Source organism: Urocampus carinirostris, chromosome 7, assembly GCF_059441175.1.
Source record: "Urocampus carinirostris isolate Australia breed hairy pipefish chromosome 7, RoL_Ucar_1.0, whole genome shotgun sequence".
Classification (NCBI taxonomy): Eukaryota; Metazoa; Chordata; class Actinopteri; order Syngnathiformes; family Syngnathidae; genus Urocampus; species Urocampus carinirostris.
This window is the reverse complement of record NC_142355.1, coordinates 43,522,873-43,545,715: the sequence shown is the minus strand read 5'-3', so window position 1 is coordinate 43,545,715 and position 22,843 is coordinate 43,522,873. Positions and strand designations below refer to the sequence as shown.

The 22,843-nt window shown below is 42.7% G+C and overlaps 1 protein-coding gene and 1 long non-coding RNA gene across 3 annotated transcripts in view; both read right to left on the bottom strand.

Moving 5' to 3' along the window:
• Window positions 1-416: 416 nt before the first annotated feature.
• agk (acylglycerol kinase) overlaps window positions 417-22,843 on the bottom strand; it is a 32,749-nt gene continuing 10,322 nt past the window's right edge. Inside the window, exons 3-14 of one of the 2 annotated variants that reach the window (XM_088341063.1) lie at window positions 17,650-17,729; window positions 17,494-17,569; window positions 17,293-17,418; window positions 17,109-17,203; window positions 5,775-5,871; window positions 5,616-5,695; window positions 5,329-5,386; window positions 5,094-5,241; window positions 4,926-5,023; window positions 4,766-4,836; window positions 4,591-4,675; window positions 417-2,544 (exon numbers count right to left, since the gene is read on the bottom strand). In XM_088341063.1, the coding sequence (XP_088197189.1) occupies window positions 2,410-2,544; window positions 4,591-4,675; window positions 4,766-4,836; window positions 4,926-5,023; window positions 5,094-5,241; window positions 5,329-5,386; window positions 5,616-5,695; window positions 5,775-5,871; window positions 17,109-17,203; window positions 17,293-17,418; window positions 17,494-17,569; window positions 17,650-17,729 (1,149 nt within the window). In that variant the 3' untranslated portion in view covers window positions 417-2,409. The remainder of the gene's footprint in view (window positions 2,545-4,590; window positions 4,676-4,765; window positions 4,837-4,925; window positions 5,024-5,093; window positions 5,242-5,328; window positions 5,387-5,615; window positions 5,696-5,774; window positions 5,872-17,108; window positions 17,204-17,292; window positions 17,419-17,493; window positions 17,570-17,649; window positions 17,730-22,843) is intronic. The other variant, XM_088341064.1, reaches the window with a different exon arrangement.
• On the bottom strand, window positions 15,726-17,072 carry LOC148363386 (uncharacterized). Its single transcript, XR_015850997.1, has 2 exons — window positions 16,520-17,072; window positions 15,726-16,101 (listed from the first exon to the last, which is right to left on the bottom strand). It is a non-coding gene; the product is annotated as an uncharacterized LOC148363386 (long non-coding RNA).

Here is a 22,843-nt window from a genome sequence, read left to right as displayed (position 1 = left end):
TAAATGGGGCCTTAAAGATATCTAACTCGATATCAAATGATCAATGATAAACTGTATAATAACCGCAAAAGATTAAGTTGATACAGTATTCAGCACATATGATCTGTTGCCTTTGATTAGTTTACAAAATGATTTACTTTCCAAGTGTAAATTAAAATGTCAGACATACACAATTCACAAATGTGTAAGACTTGTTCACTGATGCATAGCCATAGTTGCTGTTTGTACAACCCGTCACCCTGAATGTCCAAGACAGAAAAGATATCGCACAGTGTACATTTTCTACTGTATATCGAGAATAAATGTAAGTGAATGTTAATATGCACATGGTCAATTGCATGAGCAACTGCTAATTTCACTGTACTTTACATAATAAAAATAATGGCTGGGTGTCTTCAAAAAATATGTATTTCAGATCCATTTGAACCCTTTATTGCAATTATTGAAAAGTTCAAAGTGGCAGCAAGGTACAGGCTCAACGACTAAATAACACAGAGGGAGCCTCTCGTACATGAATTTTTCACTTCGAGACCAGTTTCATGTATGCAAGCAACCTTACCCAATGGTGGGGCAAAGAACCTGTAAACACGTTTCCAACCTTTACCTGATGCAGTGCTTCCCCTTGGAAGAAGAAATCCTCTCGCGCCCACCTAAGATCAATATTATTTTAGGTGATCACAATGTTGATGGGGACAAAAGATTGCTTGATATTAATGGTAACACGTCACCTCTATCCATGCCAAATCTACACCTTTCTGTGCATTATCGCTGTAGATAAAGTCAAGCGTGTTATCAGGGTGATAGGGATATGTCTTTAGGTGATATTTATTTGGAATTGTGCTGTCAGCTGCCAACATTTTGAACAAAGCAAGCACACCGGTTTTCGCTGCTCTCCCCCCAAGGTAGCAGTGATGTGCTACCATAGGAGACTTTTGTTTTCTCTTTACCCTTGCTCTCTTCGCCTGTCTACGCTTCCGTGTTTAAGGCTTCTTATAATGGGATCGCTTGAGGGCTTGCTACACTTTGTGTCATTCCTCAATGACTTGAAAAGAGCTATATAAATGCAGACCATATATCATTACTCTGTGTTTAATGCGCGTGGTGGCTAATTGTAAACAAAACACTGCCACTGAGAACGCCACTACTTCCTAGGGTAGAGGAGAGCCAATCATGCTTTATTATGGGAAAGTTAAAACAAAAAGTTTCTCGTTAAACGCACCCACACCCCCCTCAGGGTTTACCGCCTCATTATATAAAAACTACTGACCTAATGAAACAGCCATCTGTGTATTGCAGTGTGATTTAACAAAGTCATCGTAGTGCAGTAGTTTGCACATTCGCCCAACATGCAAAAAGTCCCGTTTGAGACTGGGTGGAAACATACATTGGCCTGGAGAGGAATGGGCACCACCAGGCTGTACTTGCCCAAGACATACCACAGCAAATGGTACCCCTATGACCCAAGTGGTTAAGAGATCCAACCAACCAGATTTCATAGCACTTTACCGGACATGAAGTGGACATTGCAAAGATAAAAAGATAAATGTACTTATGTTGGGGTCTATAAAGTTAGTTTGGTTACCAAAAACAAGCATTTTTTTATGCTTTCATACTTGTGAATGGTTAATCTTCATAACTGGATATTTAACAAACTGCCATCGAGGAACAGTCATTGATCCACCATTACTAGGCTGGCAGTAAATGAGGTAAATGTTACAAAGTTCACCAAAAAAAAAACCTTAAAAAAAAACATTTATACAATACGTTTCATACTGCTGAAATGCAGCTGGGAGGAGCACAGACCTTCGGATCATAGTTTGGATATTGCAGTCCTACCAGTTATTGATGGACACTACTTAAAAGAGTGCAGATAAAAAGCACATTCAAAAACCACCAATAGAAATGAAAGGGACAGTGTGTATTATTTTGCATATTCTAAAGGTAAAATAAAACTTCATTTAAAAAAACTAATTCAAATAAGCAAAAATACATGAAATATTATATACACACATTTTTAAAAATCCTTGAATGTCAAGAAGTTAGCATTTATTTTACAAAATATGATTCTCGCCTAAAGGATGCCTACATAATTGCCCGCCATCTTTCTGCTACAGGTACCCCAACAAATCTACAAAAGACTTGGAACAATAAAAGTCAAACTACATTTTGGTCACTTTGAGTCGCTGTAGTTCGTCTTCTTCCTTTTGCACTTGTTTACGGTTATACTACACCATTCTGACATTTAGTGGTCAAATAATACAAACTGTCCCTTTAAAAACCTTTGCAAAAGCGCACTCATTATCCAAATCACATTCCATGACTATTTAAAGCTGTTAGAATCCTTTTTATCTTCCGGTCAATAGTTTTATCAATTTTTGAAGGGTATGCAAAGTCTCATCTAGTTTCTCTTCACCGTTTTTGTGACAGGAGCTCCCGTTTTCGCTCTGCACTGATAAAAAAACGTAGTTTCTGTGGCAGCAGTCTTATTTCCACAGGCATAGCTTCATACTCCTCGTTGTCGATGTTGAAAAAGCCGGTGGCGTCCTGCAGAGTGACAACAGAAGGACACCGAGAGACTCACTTTGTTTGCCTTATGTCATAAAAAAGCAGTATGCAGGGTTAGGATGGTTACTTTAAAAATGTAATCCCATACAGTTACTAGTTATCTGTTGAAAAATGTAACGAGTAATGTAATCCGAATACTTTGTTAAAGTAATGTAACTGAATTACTTCAGATGACTTTTGGATTAGTCAAATACGCAAACAAAAGACAAAAACAATGTAATTAAAATGACTCAATTTTGTTTAAGATAAATCAGGAGTCTCCAACCTAACTAATTAGCTCAACAGGCACCCAGTTTAATATGAATTTCTAAAATAGCAACTTAGTGAGATGGCTTGCTAAATAGCAAAAAAAGTAGCTTGATAGTTAGCAAGAAAAGTAAACAGGTAACTAGACGGGAGCTAGATAGCTAAATCAGTAAAAAGCCGACTAAATACATAAAAAGCTAAAACATAAAATAAAATAAGTTACGTAGCTAGCTAAAACGAGGCCAAAATATAGCTTGATAACTAACAAAAAGAATGTAATTAGTACATGATTTGGGTCATAATGTTCTATCATTTTAATAATATATCATTAAAAATATTTAAAAAAAATCTGGAGCCAGCTCTTCTCAGTACGCCAAGCCGAAACTTGATCAGAGGTATGCGGAATGATGGGTAGGGGTAACGTCGGTCCCTTTTCCTTAGCCAAGAACTAATTTGGTTGAAGTGGATAAAGGCGTGCATGCGCTCTCATGTTAAATTCAAAGTAAAGATGATTGATGGGAACCAGAACAGTTATTTGTTCTACAGTAAGTGGTTTATTTTTATTAAATTGATGTTTACGTTGCTGTTGGGTGGGAATTATCACAGCACCCTGTCAGCCTCACAACATGACGTGTAGCTCCTCCCTGTCATGTTAATTTTGTAAACTACCATGAAATAGAAACCTGATTACGCCCTTAAATTCCTCTGAATGGGTTCGTTCTGTCATAGGTTGATATTATAAAGTTATCTCCATAGACAGCCTAAAGAAAACTGCTTCTTTTCTACAGGGTTCCTATAAATTAAGGCAAGTTAAATTCAATACTTTAAGAATTTTTTAAATGCCCTGTGAAATCAAATTTAAGACAGATTCGACAAAATAAAACACAATTAAAACAAACAAAAAAAAATGCATCGTGCCTCATACACGTTACCTGGCACAGCTTTTAGCCATGGCCAAAAACTGTCATCGGACAGCCACTTCCCATTACATTTTCCCACAGTCCAAAGTAAACGTCCAAAGTTGCTATGTTTATTGTGGGTAGACTAAAGACATGCCCCTGCTCTTAAAGACCTGACTGAAACCACACCACTGTTTTGATAGTTCTGGAATGTGGTCGCGCAATCTACTAAAGTAAATCGGTAAATTATTTGAAAAAAAGACAATTGATAAATGTTACTCAATTTTTTTTCAGTTCAAACAAATATAAATCTTGTTAATATGTTCCCATTTTTTAGACTTCCAACAATTAGATTCAGGACATTTAATGCAAATTCTGGCCTTATTTCCAGAATAATAATTTTAATGCTTTTTAAGACTTTTCAAGGATCCGCGAAGACCCTGTTAAAAGCTTTAGATGCGCCAAGAAATAAGAGTGAGGTGTATCCAAAACTCATTAAGGTCTGTTAAAATGAAAACAAAGTTTACATACGCTGCTTTACATTTGCAGTATGAGACTGTCAGAGCTGAAAAATCTGAATCAATTTCTATGTGAAGTTGGTACCGGGCTGACGACTTCCTCATTGCTTACAAGGTTAATAAAGTCTTTGAACACCTTCATAATATGAATATAACTCTGTATTTAAGAATTGTGACCCTTTTCTATTGACTTTTGAGATAAGTTTGCATAATAAGGAATAAATAATAAAGCCATGCCATCAGAAAAAGCGACTGAGTCGCTCACTGTTGTCTATACGCCCCGCCCACATTGTTTGTAACGTAATTAAGTAACGCTGTTACGTGTATTCTGTTACTCCCCAACCCTGGTTTTATGAAATGACCTCTGGTAGCTGCAAACGGCAAGCACTAGCTTCAAGCTTGGTGGAGTTTGCAGTGAGAACAGATGGGTCTTCATGCTTTTGTTTTCTAAGGGCAAGAGGAGGAGGAACATTTATTCACATGCAGTTTCACATTTATTTGTTGGGGCATGGACGGTTGGTAGATTATGATACTAACCCAATGGTGATAAATTCGCCCACAGTTAAGTTGTCAGGCTCTGCACAAATCGTCATGGAGTCGGTATTGCGCTACAAATACATAGTCAGAATAGAAGAAAAATTGTGAAAAAAAAAACTATATCAGTGCATTCTGTGTATGATTTTAAAGTTATACTGACACACTCAAGTGGATTCCTGTTGTGTGTTTGAATGAAAAATTCCGCTGATGACAGTCTTTGTTCCTCCCACTGCTCTGGATCCACAGCTTTTGGAGGCTCTGCAGATACATAAGTCAAGAGTGAATGTCTTTTGTTTTGGAAAAAAGCTCACCGGCAAGTTGATTTTACCTCCAGTAGGTGGATTTATGTAGTTTTTTAACCTGCGGATAATGCGATACAGCAGGTTGGGTCTGGCAGGCTTGTGAGGAGGCAAGTCTGGAGGTCGAAGGCTTGGCGACAAGTAGGTAACTGTGACATCATGAATTAAAGGCCACTCCTATGTCAGATGACAGCAATGCACAATGCAAATACATGACTGATGGGTGACATCACAGTTTGAGCTCATTCAGAATGACAGACCTACCTGAAGGGTACGAAACCAAAAAGCAGCATTTGTCTTCAGTGGTCCAAGGTACCAATATCTGAATAATGTTCATGCAAGGTTATTTCACGCCCTACACACAAATATCACATTTTGAAGTAAAGGGGCATTATGCGACAGTAACTTTAAACCTACACAATTTCATTTGGTAGGATTGGCACAAAATCATCTTTGTCAAAACTGGTCTATAGATCATCTTCTACTACATTACAAAGGGAACAATTTAAATGTTATATATAAAACACAATTAAGGTGATCCAAATTCATACTTGCTAACAGTTGCAGAAACATCCCTAAAGGCACCCCAACGCAGTCCCATCAGTGCAAAGACTGGTTTCTCAATTTCCCCCTAAAAACACAAACAAGACCAAACATTTACATATATCTTAATATTGTATTAAAATATATCATCAAAATTATTTCCTTACAAATATATTAAAAAGGATGTTTCTCACTTTTATTTGAAGCACATCCAAAGGCACAGTTTCTCCCTTCAGGATAGACAGAGTTGCTGATGTAATATTCCTGCAAATTTGTGGGTATTTTAAAAAAAGGAAAACGTACAGTAGAGGATATAAGTATTTAAACACCCTGCGACTTTTGCCATTTCTCCCACTTAAAATTCATGGAGCCGTCTGTCAACTGTGAGAGTGAAACTAAAAAGGAAAATCCAGATATCGCAATGCATGATTTTTTTTAACAATTTATTTGTTTAATACAGCTGTAAATAAGTATTTGAACACCTGTGTAGCATCAAGAATTCTGACCCTGAAACACCTCATAGTCCGCTCATTAGAAGTCCACCTGCATTCCATGTATCATCCTGAATCAGATGCACCTGTTTGAGGTCGTTAGCTGCATAAAGACACCTGTCCACCCCATACTATTAGTAAGATTATAACTTGTAACCTTATGCTTTGGGGTGTTTTTCTGCACATGGGACAGAACGAGTGCACTGCATTAAAGAGAGGATGACCGGGGCCGTGTATTGTGATATTTTGGGGAACAACCTTCTCACAGTCAGAGCATTATAGATGTGTCATGGCTGGGTCTTCCAACAAGACAACTACCTGACGTACACAGCCAGGAAAACCAAGGTGTGGCTCCGTAAGAAGCATATCAAGGTTCTAGCATGGTCCAGCCCGTCTCCAGACCTGAACCCAATCGAAAATCTTTGGAGGGAGCTCAAACTCAGTGTTTCTCAGTGATAGACCATAAACCTGACTGATCTAGATAAGATCTTTGTAGAGGAGTGGGCCAAGATCCATCCTGCAGTGTGTGCAAACCTGGTAAACGACTACAGGAAATGTTTTACCTCTGTAATAGCAAACAAAAGCTGTGCATACGACATTCACACGCATTTTCTAAGGTGTTCAAATACTCATTTGCTGCATCTACTTCCGGCGCCGTCGCGAATGGCAGCCATTCCAGCAGCTCCCGTGTTATTTTCGCTACTTTTGTGGTTTATTGTTTTTGTTTTTTTTTGCTTACATCTTCAGTGGCTGCCTTGCAACACTTGTAGCACTTTGGATTACTTTCTATCCTATGGATATGGGTTTTAACGCGCAAAAATGCGCTTATTCGAGGAATCAACTCCTCGACCTGAAGAATTCTCGAGCCGGCGTGGTCCCCCTTTTACCTAACGAGGTGAGGCGACCCTACCGGGGGTGCAGAGCCGGTGCTAAGGTAAATGCTAAGCGGCTAGCGATGAAGTGGCGATATAAGCCCTCGGTACCGTCCATAATCATGGGGAATGTCAACTCCCTACCAAATAAGATCGACGAACTGGCTGTGCTTGTGAAAGACATCAAAGCATACAGAGAGTGCAGCTTGCTTTGATTTACGGAAACGTGGCTCACGTCTAGCATCCCGGACGCTAACGTCGCGCTAACCGGCTTCTGCGCAGTTCGGGCTGACAGAGGCACAAAAGTCAGTGGGAAGCGCAAAGGAGGGGGACTGGCAATCTACGTGAGCACGAGGTGGTGTAACCCCGGGCATGTAAAAACAAAGCTTTATCTGCTGCCGTGATGTCGCACTTTTGGCCGTAGGTCTGCGTCCCTATTACCGTATTTTCCGCACTATAAGGCGCACCTAAAAGTCTTATTTTTTTCAAAAGCTGACCATGCGCCTTATAATACAGTGCGCCTTATATATGGCTCAATATTAAATTCGCAAGGTCTCGCAACTTACGCAACAGCCGCCGACTCGATTTTCCCCCGAACGTGGAGTAGTCTGCGGTGTATGCTGGGATTTATATACCGGCGTTTCATTGGCTAACCAATGTGTCAATCATCATTTGAATCGATCGCTATTGGCTAAAGTTATTCGGAGCCTCGGATTGGCTAGAGGGCCAAAACAAACCCTGCAATTGGCCGAAAAAGATTTGTCAATCCTCCGTTAAATCGATCGCTATTGGCTGAAGTTATTCGGAGCCTTGGATATGCTAGAGGGCCAAAACAAACCCTGCAATTGGCCGAAAAAGATGTGTCAATCATCCGTTAAATCGATCGCTATTGGCTGAAGTTATTCGGAGCCTCGGATAGGCTAGAGGGCCAAAACAAACCCTGCAATTGGCCGAAAAAGATGTGTCAATCATCCGTTACATCGATCGCTATTGGCTGAAGTTATTCGGAGCCTCGGATACGCTAGAGGGCCAAAACAAATCCTGCGTTTGGCCGAAAAATATTACTGAATAGCAAGCTTGCTAAAATACGCCATAAAGAAACATGTTTCATTAGTCTGTATTTGTAAATATTTTACTCTCCTGGATTTACTACACTCACGGTTGTAAGAAGACCATGATTGCGTATCATTATTGAAGGTGAGAACTTAGGTGAGTTATGCGGCTTTATATTTTCCCGGTATCTTGTTTTAGAACGATCTTGATGTTGCTGTGATGAGTTGAGTGAATTCAACTCAATTCTAAGTGTTTGTCATATGCACAGTAAAGTTGCGAGCGAAAAAGAAAATAGAAACTAAGGAATGGTTGGCATTTCTTGAATCCCAAGACTTTAAACTTCCGAATGATATTTGAAATGACGCATTTAAGTGACATCGTACGGACACCACATCCGCACGTGTCTATGACAAGTATTTGCTTCTTTGCAAGCTTTGGAATATTAAGGGGGTAATCAGTTTGACTGAATCATTTGACTGTTCTGTCGACGTTCCCATTGTAGCGCCTTATAATCCGGTGCGCCTTATCTATGGAAGATATAGGACCAAAAACTATTTTTTGGGGGTGCGCCCTATAACCCGGTGCGCCCTATAGTGCGGAATATACGGTACATTCCCAGAGAGTTCGGACACGCCATTGCTGTTATTGTTTACATCCCACCGCGCGCTGATGCGGAAGTAGCGTGTGACGTCATCCACTCCGCGGTGGCAAAGCTACAAACACAACACCCGGAAGCTGCAATGTTAATCTCTGGGGACTTCAACCACGTGACTCTTAATAAGACACTGCCCTCTTTCGTCCAGTATGTGGACTGCAAGACCAGGGGAAATAGGACTATTGACCTTCTGTATGCAAACATCAAAAATGCATAAAGTGCAAAACCACTGCCTGCCCTTCGAAAAGGAGACCACAACCTCATTCTGCTTAAACCACAGTACAAACCAAAAGTGAGGAGGCTACCAACAACCACACGCTCTTTTAGAAAATGGTCCACCGAGGCAGAGCAGGCTCTGAGAGACTGCTTTGGACGTACGGACTGGGATGTCCTGCTAGGGTCTAGCAGTGGGGACATTGAGGAGATGGCAAACTGCACTACTGACTACATTAACTTCTGCATGGACAATGTTGTTCCTATAAAGACTGTACGCTGCTATGCCAACAACAAGCCCTGGATCACGAGCGACATCAAGTGCCTTCTGAACCAAAAGAAGAGGGCCTTTAAAAATGGTGATCAGCAGAGCTAAAACGAGTAAAGAAGGAGCTCAGAGTCCAGCTCCGGAAAGGAGCAGTACAGGAGGAAGTTGGAGAAAAAGCTGCAGAACAACAACATGAAGGAGGTGTGGGAAGGGATAAAAACAATTACTGGCTGCAGCACCAAGCAGGGTGTGGCTGTGGATGTAGATGTGGGGCGAGTCAACCAGTTGAACAACTTTTTCAACAGGTTTGACCACTCCGCCTCATCCTCCCCCCTGAGTACTGCAGCTGTCCGTCCCCCTCCCCCGCTGGACACCAGCATGGAAGACATCCCCCCACTAAAAATAACTGCAGCCCAGGTGTGTGGAGAGCTGGGAAGGCTGCGAACCAGCAAGGCAGCTGGTCCAGATGGAGTATCCCCCTGACTGCTGAAAGCCTGTGTGTCTGAGCTGGGAGACCCTCTACAGCGCATCTTCAACCTGAGCCTTGAACAGGGGAGGGTCCCTCAGCTGTGGAAAACATCCTGCATCATCCCAGTCCCAAAGAAATCAAGACCCGAGGAACTCAACGACTTCAGGCCGGTTGCCCTGACATCACATGTGATGAAAACTATGGAGCGGTTGCTGCTGCACCACTTGGGGCTACAGGTCCGTCATGGGCATCGACCCTCTGCAATTTGCTTACCAGGAGAAGCTGGGAGTGGAGGATGCTATAGTATATATGTTACACCGATCCCTCTCTCACCTGGATAGGGCTAAGGGGGCTGTGAGGATTACATTTTTGGACTTCTCCAGTGCCTTCAGTACCATACAGCCTCTGCTACTGAGTAGGAAACTGACAGAGATGGGAGTTAGCTCACACCTTGTAGAATGGATTACTGACTACCTGACAGGCAGACCCCAGTATGTGAAACAGGGGGGCTGTACATCGGACACTGTGGTTAGCAGCACAGGATCTCCGCAGGGGACCGTGCTCTCTCCGTTCCTATTCACTCTGTATACATCGGACTTTAAGTACAACTCTGAGTCCTGCCATGTGCAAAAGTTTGCCGACGACACTGCGATCGTGGGATGTATCAGAAATGGGCAGGAGGAGGAGTACAGGAAATTGATTCAGGACTTTGTCCGATGGAGCGACGCAAACCACCTGCACTTGAACACCGCCAAGACCAGGGAGATGGTGGTGGACTTCAGGAGAACCAGAACTCACCCGGTTCCTGTAACCATCAAAGGAGAATGTGTAGAATTTGTCCAGACCTACAAATACCTGGGTGTGCAGCTGGACAACAAACTGGACTGGACTGCCAACACAGAAGCTCTATGTAGGAAAGAGCAAAGCCGACTTTACTTCCTCAGAAGGCTGGCCTCCTTCAAAATCTGCAAAAAGCTCCTGAAAATATTCTATGAGACAGTTGTGGCAAGCGCCCTCTTCGATGCGACAGCGTGTTGGGGAGGCAGCGTCAAGAAGAAGGATGCCTCTCGTCTCAATAAACTGGCTAGGAAAGCGAGCTCTGTTGTGGGCAAAGAGCTGGACAGCCTAACAACAGTAGCTGAGAGACGGGCACTGGAAAAGCTGCGGTCAATCATGGACAATCCATCGCATCCACTACACAGCATTATCTCCAGACAGAAGAGCAGTTTCAGCGACAGACTGCTGTCACTGTCTTGTACTACGGACAGACTGAAGAGATCTTTTCTTCCTCATACCATGAGGCTCTTTAACTCTACCCGGCAGAGTAAAAGCCCACATTAAACCACACCACCCACATTGCATATTACCAAATTTTATTGCAATATGTATTCTGTGTAGCACTATTTAGATATTCTATATAACACGCTACAGTGGGCATTTGCACGTCACACTGGGTGTTTGTATATTGTATTCTTTTTATGCTTTATTATTGTATTGTTCTCAGCTCAGGGATGCTGCTGGAAATGTGAATTTCCCTTCGGGGATGAATAAAGTATCTATCTATCACACAAATAAATAGTTAAAAAAATCTTGCATTGGGATTTCTGGTGTTTTCTTTTCAAAATTCCAGACCCATCCATGATGTCTTAGTGGGAGAAATAGCAAAATAGCAAGGTGTTCAAATACCGTATTTTCACGGCTATAAGACGCACTGGTTGATAAGTCACACACCCCAAAAATAGTTTTTTGTCCTATATTTTCCATATATAAGGCGCACTGGACTAGAAGGCGCTACAGTGGGAATGTCAACAAAACAGTCAGGTAGTTTTTTTTGGGTTTGAACAAATTTATTGACACTAATAACAGAAAACAATCTTGACAATCTCAACAGCAATCAAGCACATTCACAATATTATATTTCAATATGACGTTTAACAGCAAACACAATGTGAGGTTTGAACAACCCTTCTCGAAAATCTTAATAGCAATCAAGCGTATTCACAATTTCGTTGTATAACATCTTTATTAGTGTCAATAGATCCGTCCAGGCCAAAGTCGATTTTTTTTTGTTCTGAACAAATCCACCGACACCAACAGCAGCAAAACAAACACGACAATCTCAACAACCATCAAGCATAATCACAATTTTGTTATATCTGACAATATGACGTGACGATATGACATTTTAACACTTTTTCCTGACATTTTCAACATCAATTAAACAATTTCAGAGTTATTATCTTTTAATAGTAGTTAACCAAAGTGTAAAGGGCAAAACTATTGTGCAAGGGCATAGCTCTGCCATCCCACCCTCCCAAGCAGCATCCTCCAGTCCTCTTTGTGGGTCCTCTCCCTTCTTACTTCTACTTTCCACAACCCAGGCCGTTGCTGCCGGGACCCCCACAGTGTAGCCCCGGTTCCCCACTCCGGGTGGGTGCAGACGATTCTTCTTTATGGCTGCGTCCTAGGCCCGCCGCTCACAGATTGTATGGTATCTACAGCCATTTGGAGCACAGCCACTGGGGGGATCTGCCTGCACCTCCATACCAGCAGGTTTCTAGAGGTCCAGATGGCAGCGAGAGTGAGCCAATCCCTGGCAAAGTCGTTCCGAGACCTCCTCGACCGACTCACCCCGTAAAGCACGTACTGTGCATCAGGGACCTCCCCTGCTGGCAAGTCCGGGAATTTTCCTAGTTGGTCGGCCATTGTCCACAAGTCCTCGGCAGCGCTGCACTCACAAAAAAGGTGCCTCACCGACTCCTGGGCGCCACAGCCAGGTCGAGGGCATGTCGAAGTCGCTGACATTCCTCGGTGGTGCATTACGGCTCTGACTGGGAGAACCTCATGAGCCACCATCCATGACAAGTCTCGTAGTCTGTTTGGGAGGGCAGGATGATTCACGTTGCTCCAAACCGTTGTAGGTTCGCCAAACGCAAGCCCCCGCACAGGACTTACTGTTGCTCGCACTTGCACAATAGCAATAAGGGCCCTGTGGTTTTGTAAAGTGTGACTTTCTTGTGTTTCTAAATCAAACTTCTTTAAAAAATCCCGAATAAAGAGATGTGTTGGTGGCAAGTTAAATGAAACTGGAATCAAACGATTGTTTGGTACAAGCTTTAGCTTCCGCAAATATGAGCCCATCCAGAACCGTAGTTCGGTCAAACATATTAATCCCTTAACATTCCGACGGCTCGCAAAGAAGCAAATACGTGTCTCAGACACGTAAAGACACGGTGTCTGTACGATGTCACCAATAACTCAAAGGTGTCATTCCACATACCATTTGGAGGGTTAAACTCTTGGGATTCAAGAAATGCTAACCATTTCTTAGTTTCTATTTTCTTTTTCGCTGGCAACTGTGGGGACAGCAAAGTAAGAATTTCATTTCATTTCAGTTCACAACAATATTGTACATTATATAAAATAATATTGCTGAAATAATTATATCACCGTATTTTCCGCACTATAAGGCGCACTGGGTTATAGGACGCACCCCCCAAAAATAGTTTTTGGTCCTATATTTTCCATATATAAGGCGCACCGGATTATAAGGCGCTACAATGGGAACGTCGACAAAACAGACAGATAGTTCAGTCAAACTTATTACCCCCTTAACATTCCGAAAGCTTGCAAAGAAGCAAATACGTGTCTTAAACATGTACGGAAACGGTGTCTGTACGATGTCACCAATCACTCAAATGCATCGTTCAAAATATCATTCGGAAGGTTAAAGTCTTGGGATTCAAGAAATGCCAAACATTTATTAGTTTCCATTTTATATTTTGCTGGCAACTGTGTGGACAGCAAAGTAAGAATTTTATTGTGCAGGGAAAAGGGGTTCTTTACTGTGCATATGACAACAAACACTTTGAATTGCATTGAAATACATTTAAAAATTGAAACATCAAGATCAGTCTGAAACAAGATACTAGGAAAATATAAAGCCACATGGCTCACCTAAGTTCTCTTGCAGCGATCACGTTCAATAGTGATACGTAACCATGGTCTTCTTACAACCGTGAGTGTAGTAAATCCAGGAGAGTAAAATATTTACAAATACAGAATAGTAAAAAATGTTTTCTCTATGCCGTAGTGAAACCCAACATGTGATTCACATTCATCTTTTTTGGCCAATTGCAAGCTTTGTTTCGCCCCTTTAGCCTATGCAAGCCTGTAAATGATAAAAATGATCCGCCCCCTTTACCTCCGAATAACTTTAGCCAATAGTGACTGATTCAAATGATGATTGACACATTGGTTAGGAAATGAAACGCCGGTATATAAATACCAGCATACACCGCGGACTACTTCGCCTTCGGGGGAAAATCTAGTCGGCGGCTGCTTAGTTGCAAGACTTTGCGACTTAATATTGATCCATATATAAGGCACACTGTATTATAAGGCGCATGGTCAGCTTTTGAAAAAAATAAAAGCTTTTAGGTGCGCCTTAAAGTGCGGAAAGTACGGTAATACTTTCGAGGTCTATGTAGAATCTAGCATGAGTCTAGAATCCTTTAAGAAAACACTTGGTTTTTGTTTGCATAACCAGAGTAGATTAAGGCTGCGTCCCATTCTTCGCACTTTCACTCGCTATGTGCCCTAGTCACTCGGTTTGCGCGTTCACGTGAAAATGGGGTGTGTCCCGATACTCTCAAGACCGAGGCAGAAGTGCCCTCAAACCATGTCGTAACCACTTCAAGACCGAGGGGGCTCTCGACCTCACTTGACAGCGAAGTGACTACCCAGAAGGCTTTACGAATTCTCAATATCAACAAACATCATGCATCGACATTTCGTTCTGTATACACGTGTACTAGAATGACAATAAAGTAGATCTGAATCTGAATCTGATGCCCGGAAAGGAACCGCACAAATGTAAGTAGTTTTCCACAACCACGCATGTATTTGCAACAAAATCTATTGAGATATCTTAGTTAGACGTAAATGCAATAGAAAATCGTATTTTCGCGTTAAAACACAAACATTGCAAAATCGCTACTTTACGAAGTGCACTAATCTACCAAGGGAGCTGGCAAAAAAAAAATCTTCACGCTACAAACTGTAAAGTAGGATAACTGTGCAGAAAATCACGGTTCAGCCCATCCCTGTTTTTATCTTAAACGAGTCGTGCTTTTACATCTACTGTACATGGCCAGTCGCTAAAGGAGCATAGTCAGAATACCGTTCTGGACATAAGCGCTTGTTTACTGCACACAATTTCGGGTGTCGTGTTTTATTTACAATATGATTCTTTCATGTGAGATCAGAATGCATTAGTTTTCATCATGCATGATGAGTAATGTCTCCGAATTTCACGTGGAAATACAGTTGAAACAAACTACTATCACATAGTCCACTGCCTTCTCTGTAAACACATATTAAGTAAACTAATTACCTTCTCAAAATGTTGTCCAAATGTGGAGACAATTCTAAAGCATATGTGATGCTGGCCAATAGAAGGCTCATACAGCCATAAGAATAACATGTCAATTTTGTGTATCTATTCACTATCAAATAATTATCCAGAACACATCCTATAATTTCCTGTCTCACATCAACTTGTTGAGCATCCTATACACAGTTGTTTTTGTACAATACATCAGCATTAAGTAATTCTTGTTTTTTCCACCCAACCTAAAGGCCACTGTAGAACGTCCCGTGGAAGAGCTGGTCACCATCACAGCTACCACGCCATCCACACCACCGGGCACGTCGTTGGCACCTTCTAATCCGGCGCCAAACCCCAAATCACCCAGAAAAAAAGAAGCATGATACACTCCTTGACTTTTTGAAAGTGGAGTCTGCCGGAGTGAGGAATAGGCTCGAAGAAACTGTGGCCAAAACTGAGCGGTTCCTGTCCTTTTTGGGAAGCTCGTGGACAAATTTCCAGAACAGTGACATCTCTGCAATGTTTCCCTTTGTTTTATAAAAGGAAAATATTTTTTTTTTAATTAAGAACTCAATGAAGTTCCAGTTGGTGTTTTCCAGCTTCATGGAAGTATTGGTATATTTTTGTTAAAATTTGTGACACATTATTTATTTACTATTATGTATTTTGGCCCAATAATAATATAATAATAAATAAACCACCAAGGTGTTACTCAAAATGAAGATGTTTATTGAATAGTAATGCAGAAAAGCACATAATGCAAATGTGGGTCTGACTTAAAGAGCCCAAAATATGGCTTTTGGGCAATTTATTCCATATTAACTGTGGACAATTCTTTGTACGGTGGACCTGGGAACCCTGAAGACCCGTGACACCACACGGTAGGACAGAGCGTGGGCCAGCCAGTACACGTAGATCAGGACCTCCAGCCACGGCCCTGTTCCCTCTTTAGCAGCTCCTGCAGGGCCCACATAACCTTCTTGCTCAACCTTAAGTCCTGAATGAGTTCTGACTCCACATCCAACCATAAGCACAGGATGGGAACATTCCTGTCCAACCTGTCCACGCTTATGGGACAGCCACTCTGGAACACAATAGATAACAAACAATTTAGACATAAATGTGGGCATAGAAAAGAAAAAGACCGCTTTAACTGTGATGTAAGCATCATGAAAAAATGTTGAAATGACCTTTTTTATATCCAATGACATCTCTTTTGAATTAAATTCCTTATGAACTAAGGTTTTTGGGTCGTACAGGGAAGTTTGGTGACGATATTATGTCAGCTTAAGGGTCAGGTGGACTGTTCTTGTGTTTGTTTACTTTTCGTCATGTCACACATTCAAGACCCCTACTATATGTCATAAAATGGCATTAAGATACTAATAAGTAGATTGCCATTTATGTCTACACAAACATAGGGTATTATGCGAACGTGCATTGTATGTTAACTCTTACTGTATTTGACCGAACGGGTCATTTTTTTAAATGAGTGTACGTACCTTGTAAAGATGAATCAGCACTACATAGCGCCGAAGCTGTCTTCAGTATAGCACATTTCTCCTCCGTTGATTGGAGACACGGAAAAGATGATGAGCTTTCAGGCAATCGGTAATAACACAGCTGTAGCGGGCGTTTTTAACGTTGCACGAACTCTCCAACTGACACACTACAGGTTGAGACTCGAGTTGTTTACATGTGACGTAGGCCTTTACGTCACTAAGGTCTACAGCCAATTAATATTACCCCCATCTCCTGGACAGGGGTGGAACCTTGCAAGTCTTGTCCAAACCATCTCCACTTTGCACTCCACTCGCGGAGGGCACTCCTCTATCGAAGGACCTCACTGGAGGGTTCTCAGGGCCGAGTGAGAGAAATGGGATTGGGCCTAAATCTTCAGCAGTCAAATGTTGTTCATATAAATTTTGCACAAATAACGACATATTGATGTTAAAGGTGCACTGTGAACTTTATTTTTACATATTACACACACTATTGCCCAGATCAGAAAATATTGGCTCCTTTAAAATCACTGTTAAAGGTTATTATTATTCACTTTAGCATGGTCATTACAAAAAGTTGAATACTCACTTGACTTTGTTGTCACTCATAATGTTAAGACTATGACTCAAAACATTTTGAGCTCCGAGGGGAATGAATCCAATTGGTGTTTGACTAAACGAGTCCTGTTAAAAAGTACAAGTTAGAGAAGTAAAAACACACAAACTATGAACAGCAAAACCACAATTCCTCATTACGGTCAAAGTAAACGTACTTGATCTTCCCTCCGCATTAAACCTGTGACAACTTCCTGCAAAGTACCATCCCCTCCAGCTACAATCAGCATGTCGGTCTCTTGCATGAGATCCATCATTTTTTTGGCTTGACCTTCATAATCCGTCTGTAAGGATATAACACATTGTGTCATACTCGATTTCAGTCCAGCCGACAGTTTTTATTTGAACAAATGCAATACCTTTACTACTTTAATCTCAATGCCTGCTAGATGTAAAATCGGAGCAGCATTCTTTTCAAACAAACTATTGGCTTTCCTGTGAAGGATGGTAAGCATTTCATGTAGACAAAACAAAGAGAATTGAAGGGTTTTTAGATATATTAGATAGTTCCTCACCCCTTACAAGCTGCAGGGTTCAGGATCACGGTAGCCCTTTTCAGACGCTCATTAGGCGCTATCAACTGCCGCCCAAATTCCTAAAATCAATCAAATAAAATGTTATTTAAGTCTTTTGTTTACAATAAGTGTATTGATCAGACATGTCCAAAGTCTGGCCAGTGGCCTTTGTTATAGAATTGACAATATATGAACCATCAGTTATGTTGACCAGATGTCAAAGTTATATATTAATATAACCCCATTGCTGGCAAAAATATTCAGGCAGAGACATTTATTTTAGTTGAAAACTACTGCGCAAATGTAGTGAGCCCAGCCTGGCAGCCATCTTGCTTGGTCGCCCAGGCCGTACTGACAACATCCGGGGCAGGACAAAAACTAGGAACCTTCCCGTGGTGTCCTGCGAAGGGCTCTCTCCCGGGGGAACCTTACGAATCCAACTCAATCCACTCAGACTCGCTCTTTCTATCTTTCTTGGTCCTCTCTCCTTCTTTGTCTCTCCTTTTCTCCTTTCCCCCTTTTCACTCTTGTCTCTCATTTTCTCTATCCCTCTCTTCCCTACTCTCTCCCCACCTCTCTCACTCTCATTTCCCCTTTTTTGCATTTTACTCTGTCTGTCTGTCTTTCTCTCTATCTGTCCCTCTCTTTATCTCTTCTACTCTCCTCTCTCTGTTCTTCTTAGGGCGGGCGACTTCGAGAGCAACCCTGGCCCCCAGTCCAAATGCCAAAGGTGCTTTCAAACCATTCGCTGCGACCACACCCCAATCACCTGTACTACCTGCCCACGGGGCTTCCATAAATCATGCACTGGCCTGTCCAAACGTACTAAGTGTTGTGTATGTAGTAGGGTTGTAGTAGGATTCAGAGACAGGCACGGACGGTACATTCATAGAGTGTTTACTTCACTTCTTCTTCGGTAGTTCTCAAGCACAAGTACAAGGCTGCGCATGAGTATACAGCGACACCACAGGAAGGGGAGTGTATTACACGACACCACATATTCCCTTTTTGTTAGGATAGGACACAAACCGTAGCATTAATCTGAAATACGCAATAACTCTTCGGTAAGTATGAGCTTATAGAAAACATACATTTCAATATTCATTACCAGATTAGAGGTAAATATTTATCAAAGGTAAGCAATAATGTAAGGAACTATACTGTCAATATTGGTAAGCAAAAGTGTGTAAACCTTGTAAACGTAAGCAGACTGTATGAAGATCACATCATAAACAAACATGACAATTTTTAAAACAATGAACATTCATCATGTCTTTTTTTTTTTTTTTTTTTTTTTAAACATCACCACATCTTTCTGTATCTTTTTTTTTTTAAGTCACGTAATCTTGAAGCCATGCAGGAGCATGTCGTATTCTCGGTGCACTCGGAGAGGGATGTGGTGAGGGCACAGTTTCAGTTTCAGGTTCAGGTGGCTCAGCACCTTGGTCGCTTGGCAGGAGGCAAGAATCAGCATCAGCAGGAGGTGGTGCTGAAGCAGCAGCACAGGTGGAAGAATGGGCAAGGTGGAAAGCATTCCACACCTTTCCATCAGACAGCAGATAAGTGGCTGGACCCTTTTGGGCTACCACTGTCAGTGGCTTGGTGAACTTTGAGTGTCCTTTGGCAATGATTCCAGGTTTGCGGATGGGAACCGCAGAGCCAATCTGGAAGCTGGGTGATTTTGTCGGTGTATCGTTTGGACTTCCGTTGTTTGTTTTGTATGTTTTGTAGCATATTGCCTTTGTCAGCAGTGGGACGCATGGAGTGAAGACCTGTGATGTGAAGCTTTGTATTCAGTGGTCTACCATGCAACAGTTCAGCGGGGGATACTGATGTCACGGCATGTGGTGTGGCTCTGTAAGTGTGTAAAAACTCAGTGAAGAAGGCTTTCAGTGGTTTACCTTCGATGTTGGCTGTTTGTAGACAGTCCTTGAAGACTCTGTTGAAACGCTCAATTTCACCGTTGGCCTGTGGGTAGTACACAGAGCTGCGACGGTGTGTGATGTTCGTGTCACTAAGGAATGCTTCAAACTCGGTCGACACAAACTGAGGGCCATTGTCAGTAACAATTTCCTGTGGATTACCTTCTCTGCTAAACACAATGGAAAGAAAAGTCATAACAGAGGCAGACGTAACATTTGAGCAGAAGGCAATCTCAGGCCATCGGCTGTAATAGTCAATGAGGGTGATGGCGAAGCGGCAATCAGCAGGCGCAGAGTGAATAGGACCAACAATGTCCACAGCAACCTTTTCCCAGGCAGCAGTTGGGGTAGGCACAGGCTGTAATGGGGCAGTACGTGTGGTTGCTGTTTTGTCATGCTGCAAGCAGGTGGTGCATGATTTGATGGCGAGCTCAACGTGAGACTCCATTCCAGGCCACCAGTACAAGTATCTCAGTCTTTGTTTTGTGTGAACTATCCCTTGGTGTGTAGCATGAGCAAGTTGGATCATTTTTTCCTGTAGCTGTTGTGTTATCACAACACGATGAGTGCCATGCACAATGACACTGTTCTGCAAGGCAAGCTCATTTTGCACACAGAAGTATGGCACGATGATGGGGTCAAGGCCTTTTGCAGTACGAGGCCATCCCTTCTGCATGTAGTGTCGCACTCTCTGTAGCACTGGACATTCCTCACACGCACTGGAGAGCTCATCAGCAGTGACTGCAGCAAAATCAGGAGACACAGCAGCCACCATCTCCAACTCCATCTCCTCGTGGTCGTCTGTGATGGGGAGAGGCAAACGTGACAAGCAATCTGCAGTAACATTCTCATGTCCCGGTTTGTATTAGATTGTGTAGTTAAAACACAGCAGTCGAGCAGACCAGCGAGCTATTCTCATGCCTGCACGTCCAAGGCCTTTGGTTGTGAGTAGAGTGGTCAAAGGGCTATGATCAGTCCGTAAAGTGAAGTGACGGCCCCAGAGATAAGTACGCCACTTTTCAGTCGCCCAGACGCATGTCAAAGCCTCTTTTTCGACTGTTGAGTAATTTCGCTCGCATGCAGTCAGCGTCCTGGAAGCAAATGCAATGGTCTGTTCTATGTCACCTTTCATTTGTGTCAACGCAGCAACGATGCCATAGTCTGATGCATCTGTTGTCACGACAGTTGGCAGGGAAGGGTCGAACAAGGCGAGTGCAGAGCTAGTAGTGATGATCTCCTTCACTTTGGAAATGTTCGCTTGCGCCTCTTTAGACCAGTGAAATGTAGCAGACTGTCTGAGTAGAGCACGGAGAGGTTCCACAAGCATGGCGTAGTTGGGGATGAACTTTGATTACCACGCAGTCAGGCCTAGGAAAGATCACAGAGATTGAGCGTCGTGTGGAGGGGGAGCTTTAACCACAGCCCGTACATGGCCAGGATCTGGATGTAGACCAGAGGCAGATATGAGATGCCCAAGGAAGGACAACTCTGTTTTTCTGAAGTGGCATTTTGCAGCATTGAGCTTCAGCCCACTCTCCTGTAAACGTTTGAGGACGGCGTTCAATCTGGCGTCATGTATTTCAGGCGTCTCTCCACTGACAATGATGTCGTCCTAATAGCACTGTACACCCTTTTGACCAGCCAGGATCTGAGACATCATGCGTTGAAAGGCACTGGGTGCTGATGCCAGGCCGAAAGGCACTCGTGTGAAACGAAACAGTCCATCTTGTGTTATAAACGCTGTAAGATCTCTGCTGCTTGGATGTAGCTGCACTTGGTGGTATGCATTTTGTAGGTCAATCGTGGAAAACATTGTAGCGCCACGAAGCTCAGTGAACACCTCCTCAATGTGTGGCAGCAGGTGACTGTCGATCACCACAGCCTTGTTTGGTTCACGTAAGTCCACACACACACAAAGGCCACCTGTTTTCTTGCTCACGACCACCAGAGGCGACACCCAGGCGGACGCGTCGACTCTCTCGATGATGCCATCAGTTTCCAATTTCGTCAGCTCCTCCGACACCTTGTCACGCACGGCATATGGGAGTCTGCGTAGCTTTTGCTGGACTGGAGGGACGTCTGCACGCACTTTAACTTTGTGTATAAAACCTGTAGCAACGCCTAAAGCATTTGTAGTGTTGACAGAGTGACTCATCTCCGATGCAGCAGGTGTTGTAATCTGCCCATCTTGTATGTGGAGGCGAAGTGCAGTGAACCGGTCCATTCCCAGTAGTGGAGTCCCGTCAGGAACTATGTAGAAATCAGTATGTGCACTCTGGTTGCACTATGTAGCAGTAAGTTGAAGACAGCCCAACACTGGAATTGGCTTCTTCATGTAGGTCACCAGACGTACAGTAGGCTTTGAGAGAGGCAAGTGCATGAATGATTGTCTGTAAATTCTCTCTGGCAGAATTGAGACTGCTGAACCAGTGTCCACAAGCAGGTCAGTAGTAATAGACTGTTCATCATTCGCACGGAGAGCAACTGTACACGTAAGGCGCTTTGGGACTGCAGCTGTAGGGGCTACATGACACACAGTAAGTTCTGGGACAGTAACTTCTCTCACTGATCGAGTAGGAATTGAGCTGCGGCAAACTTTACTTAAAATGTCCAATTTTTTCACATTGGTTGCATTTTGCATTTTTAGCAGGGCATTTGGGGTCATTTGCTAGATGAGAGTTGGAGCCACAACGGTAGCAGGTTTTGTGTTGATTCCTTTTATCTCTCGAGCGCTGTGTATGCGTACTGCTCTGATTCCCTTTATCTCTTTGTTGCACAAGCTTTACAGGACTGTCGGGCACGTGCACAGGAGCAATAGCATTAGCTTCTGACATAGCGGATTCGATTTGTGTAGCAATAGCGATCGCTTTGTCAAGTTTTAAGTCCGTTTCCAACAGCAAGCGTTCCCTGATTCTCGAAGAGGACATCTTCTCAATGAATTGATCCCTAATCATATCATCAGCAAACGTGCCAAAGTCACAGTTCGCAATTAATTCCCTCAATGCGGCAATGAACTGAGCAGTGGTCTCGCCCGGTCTCTGAGCACGCCGACGGAACTTGGTACGCTGAGCAACGACATTAATCTTCGGTACAAAGAAAGTTTCTAGCGCATCACAGGCGAATTTGTAAGAAGTGCCAGTGTCGGGAAGGGAAAGAAAAATTCTCTGCCCTTCTGTGCCTAAACAGTGCAGCAGTAGTGCGCGTTTTCGTTTGTCTGGCATTTCGTTAGCAGTCAATGCTAGCAGGTAATTTTCGAACATCTGAATCCACGT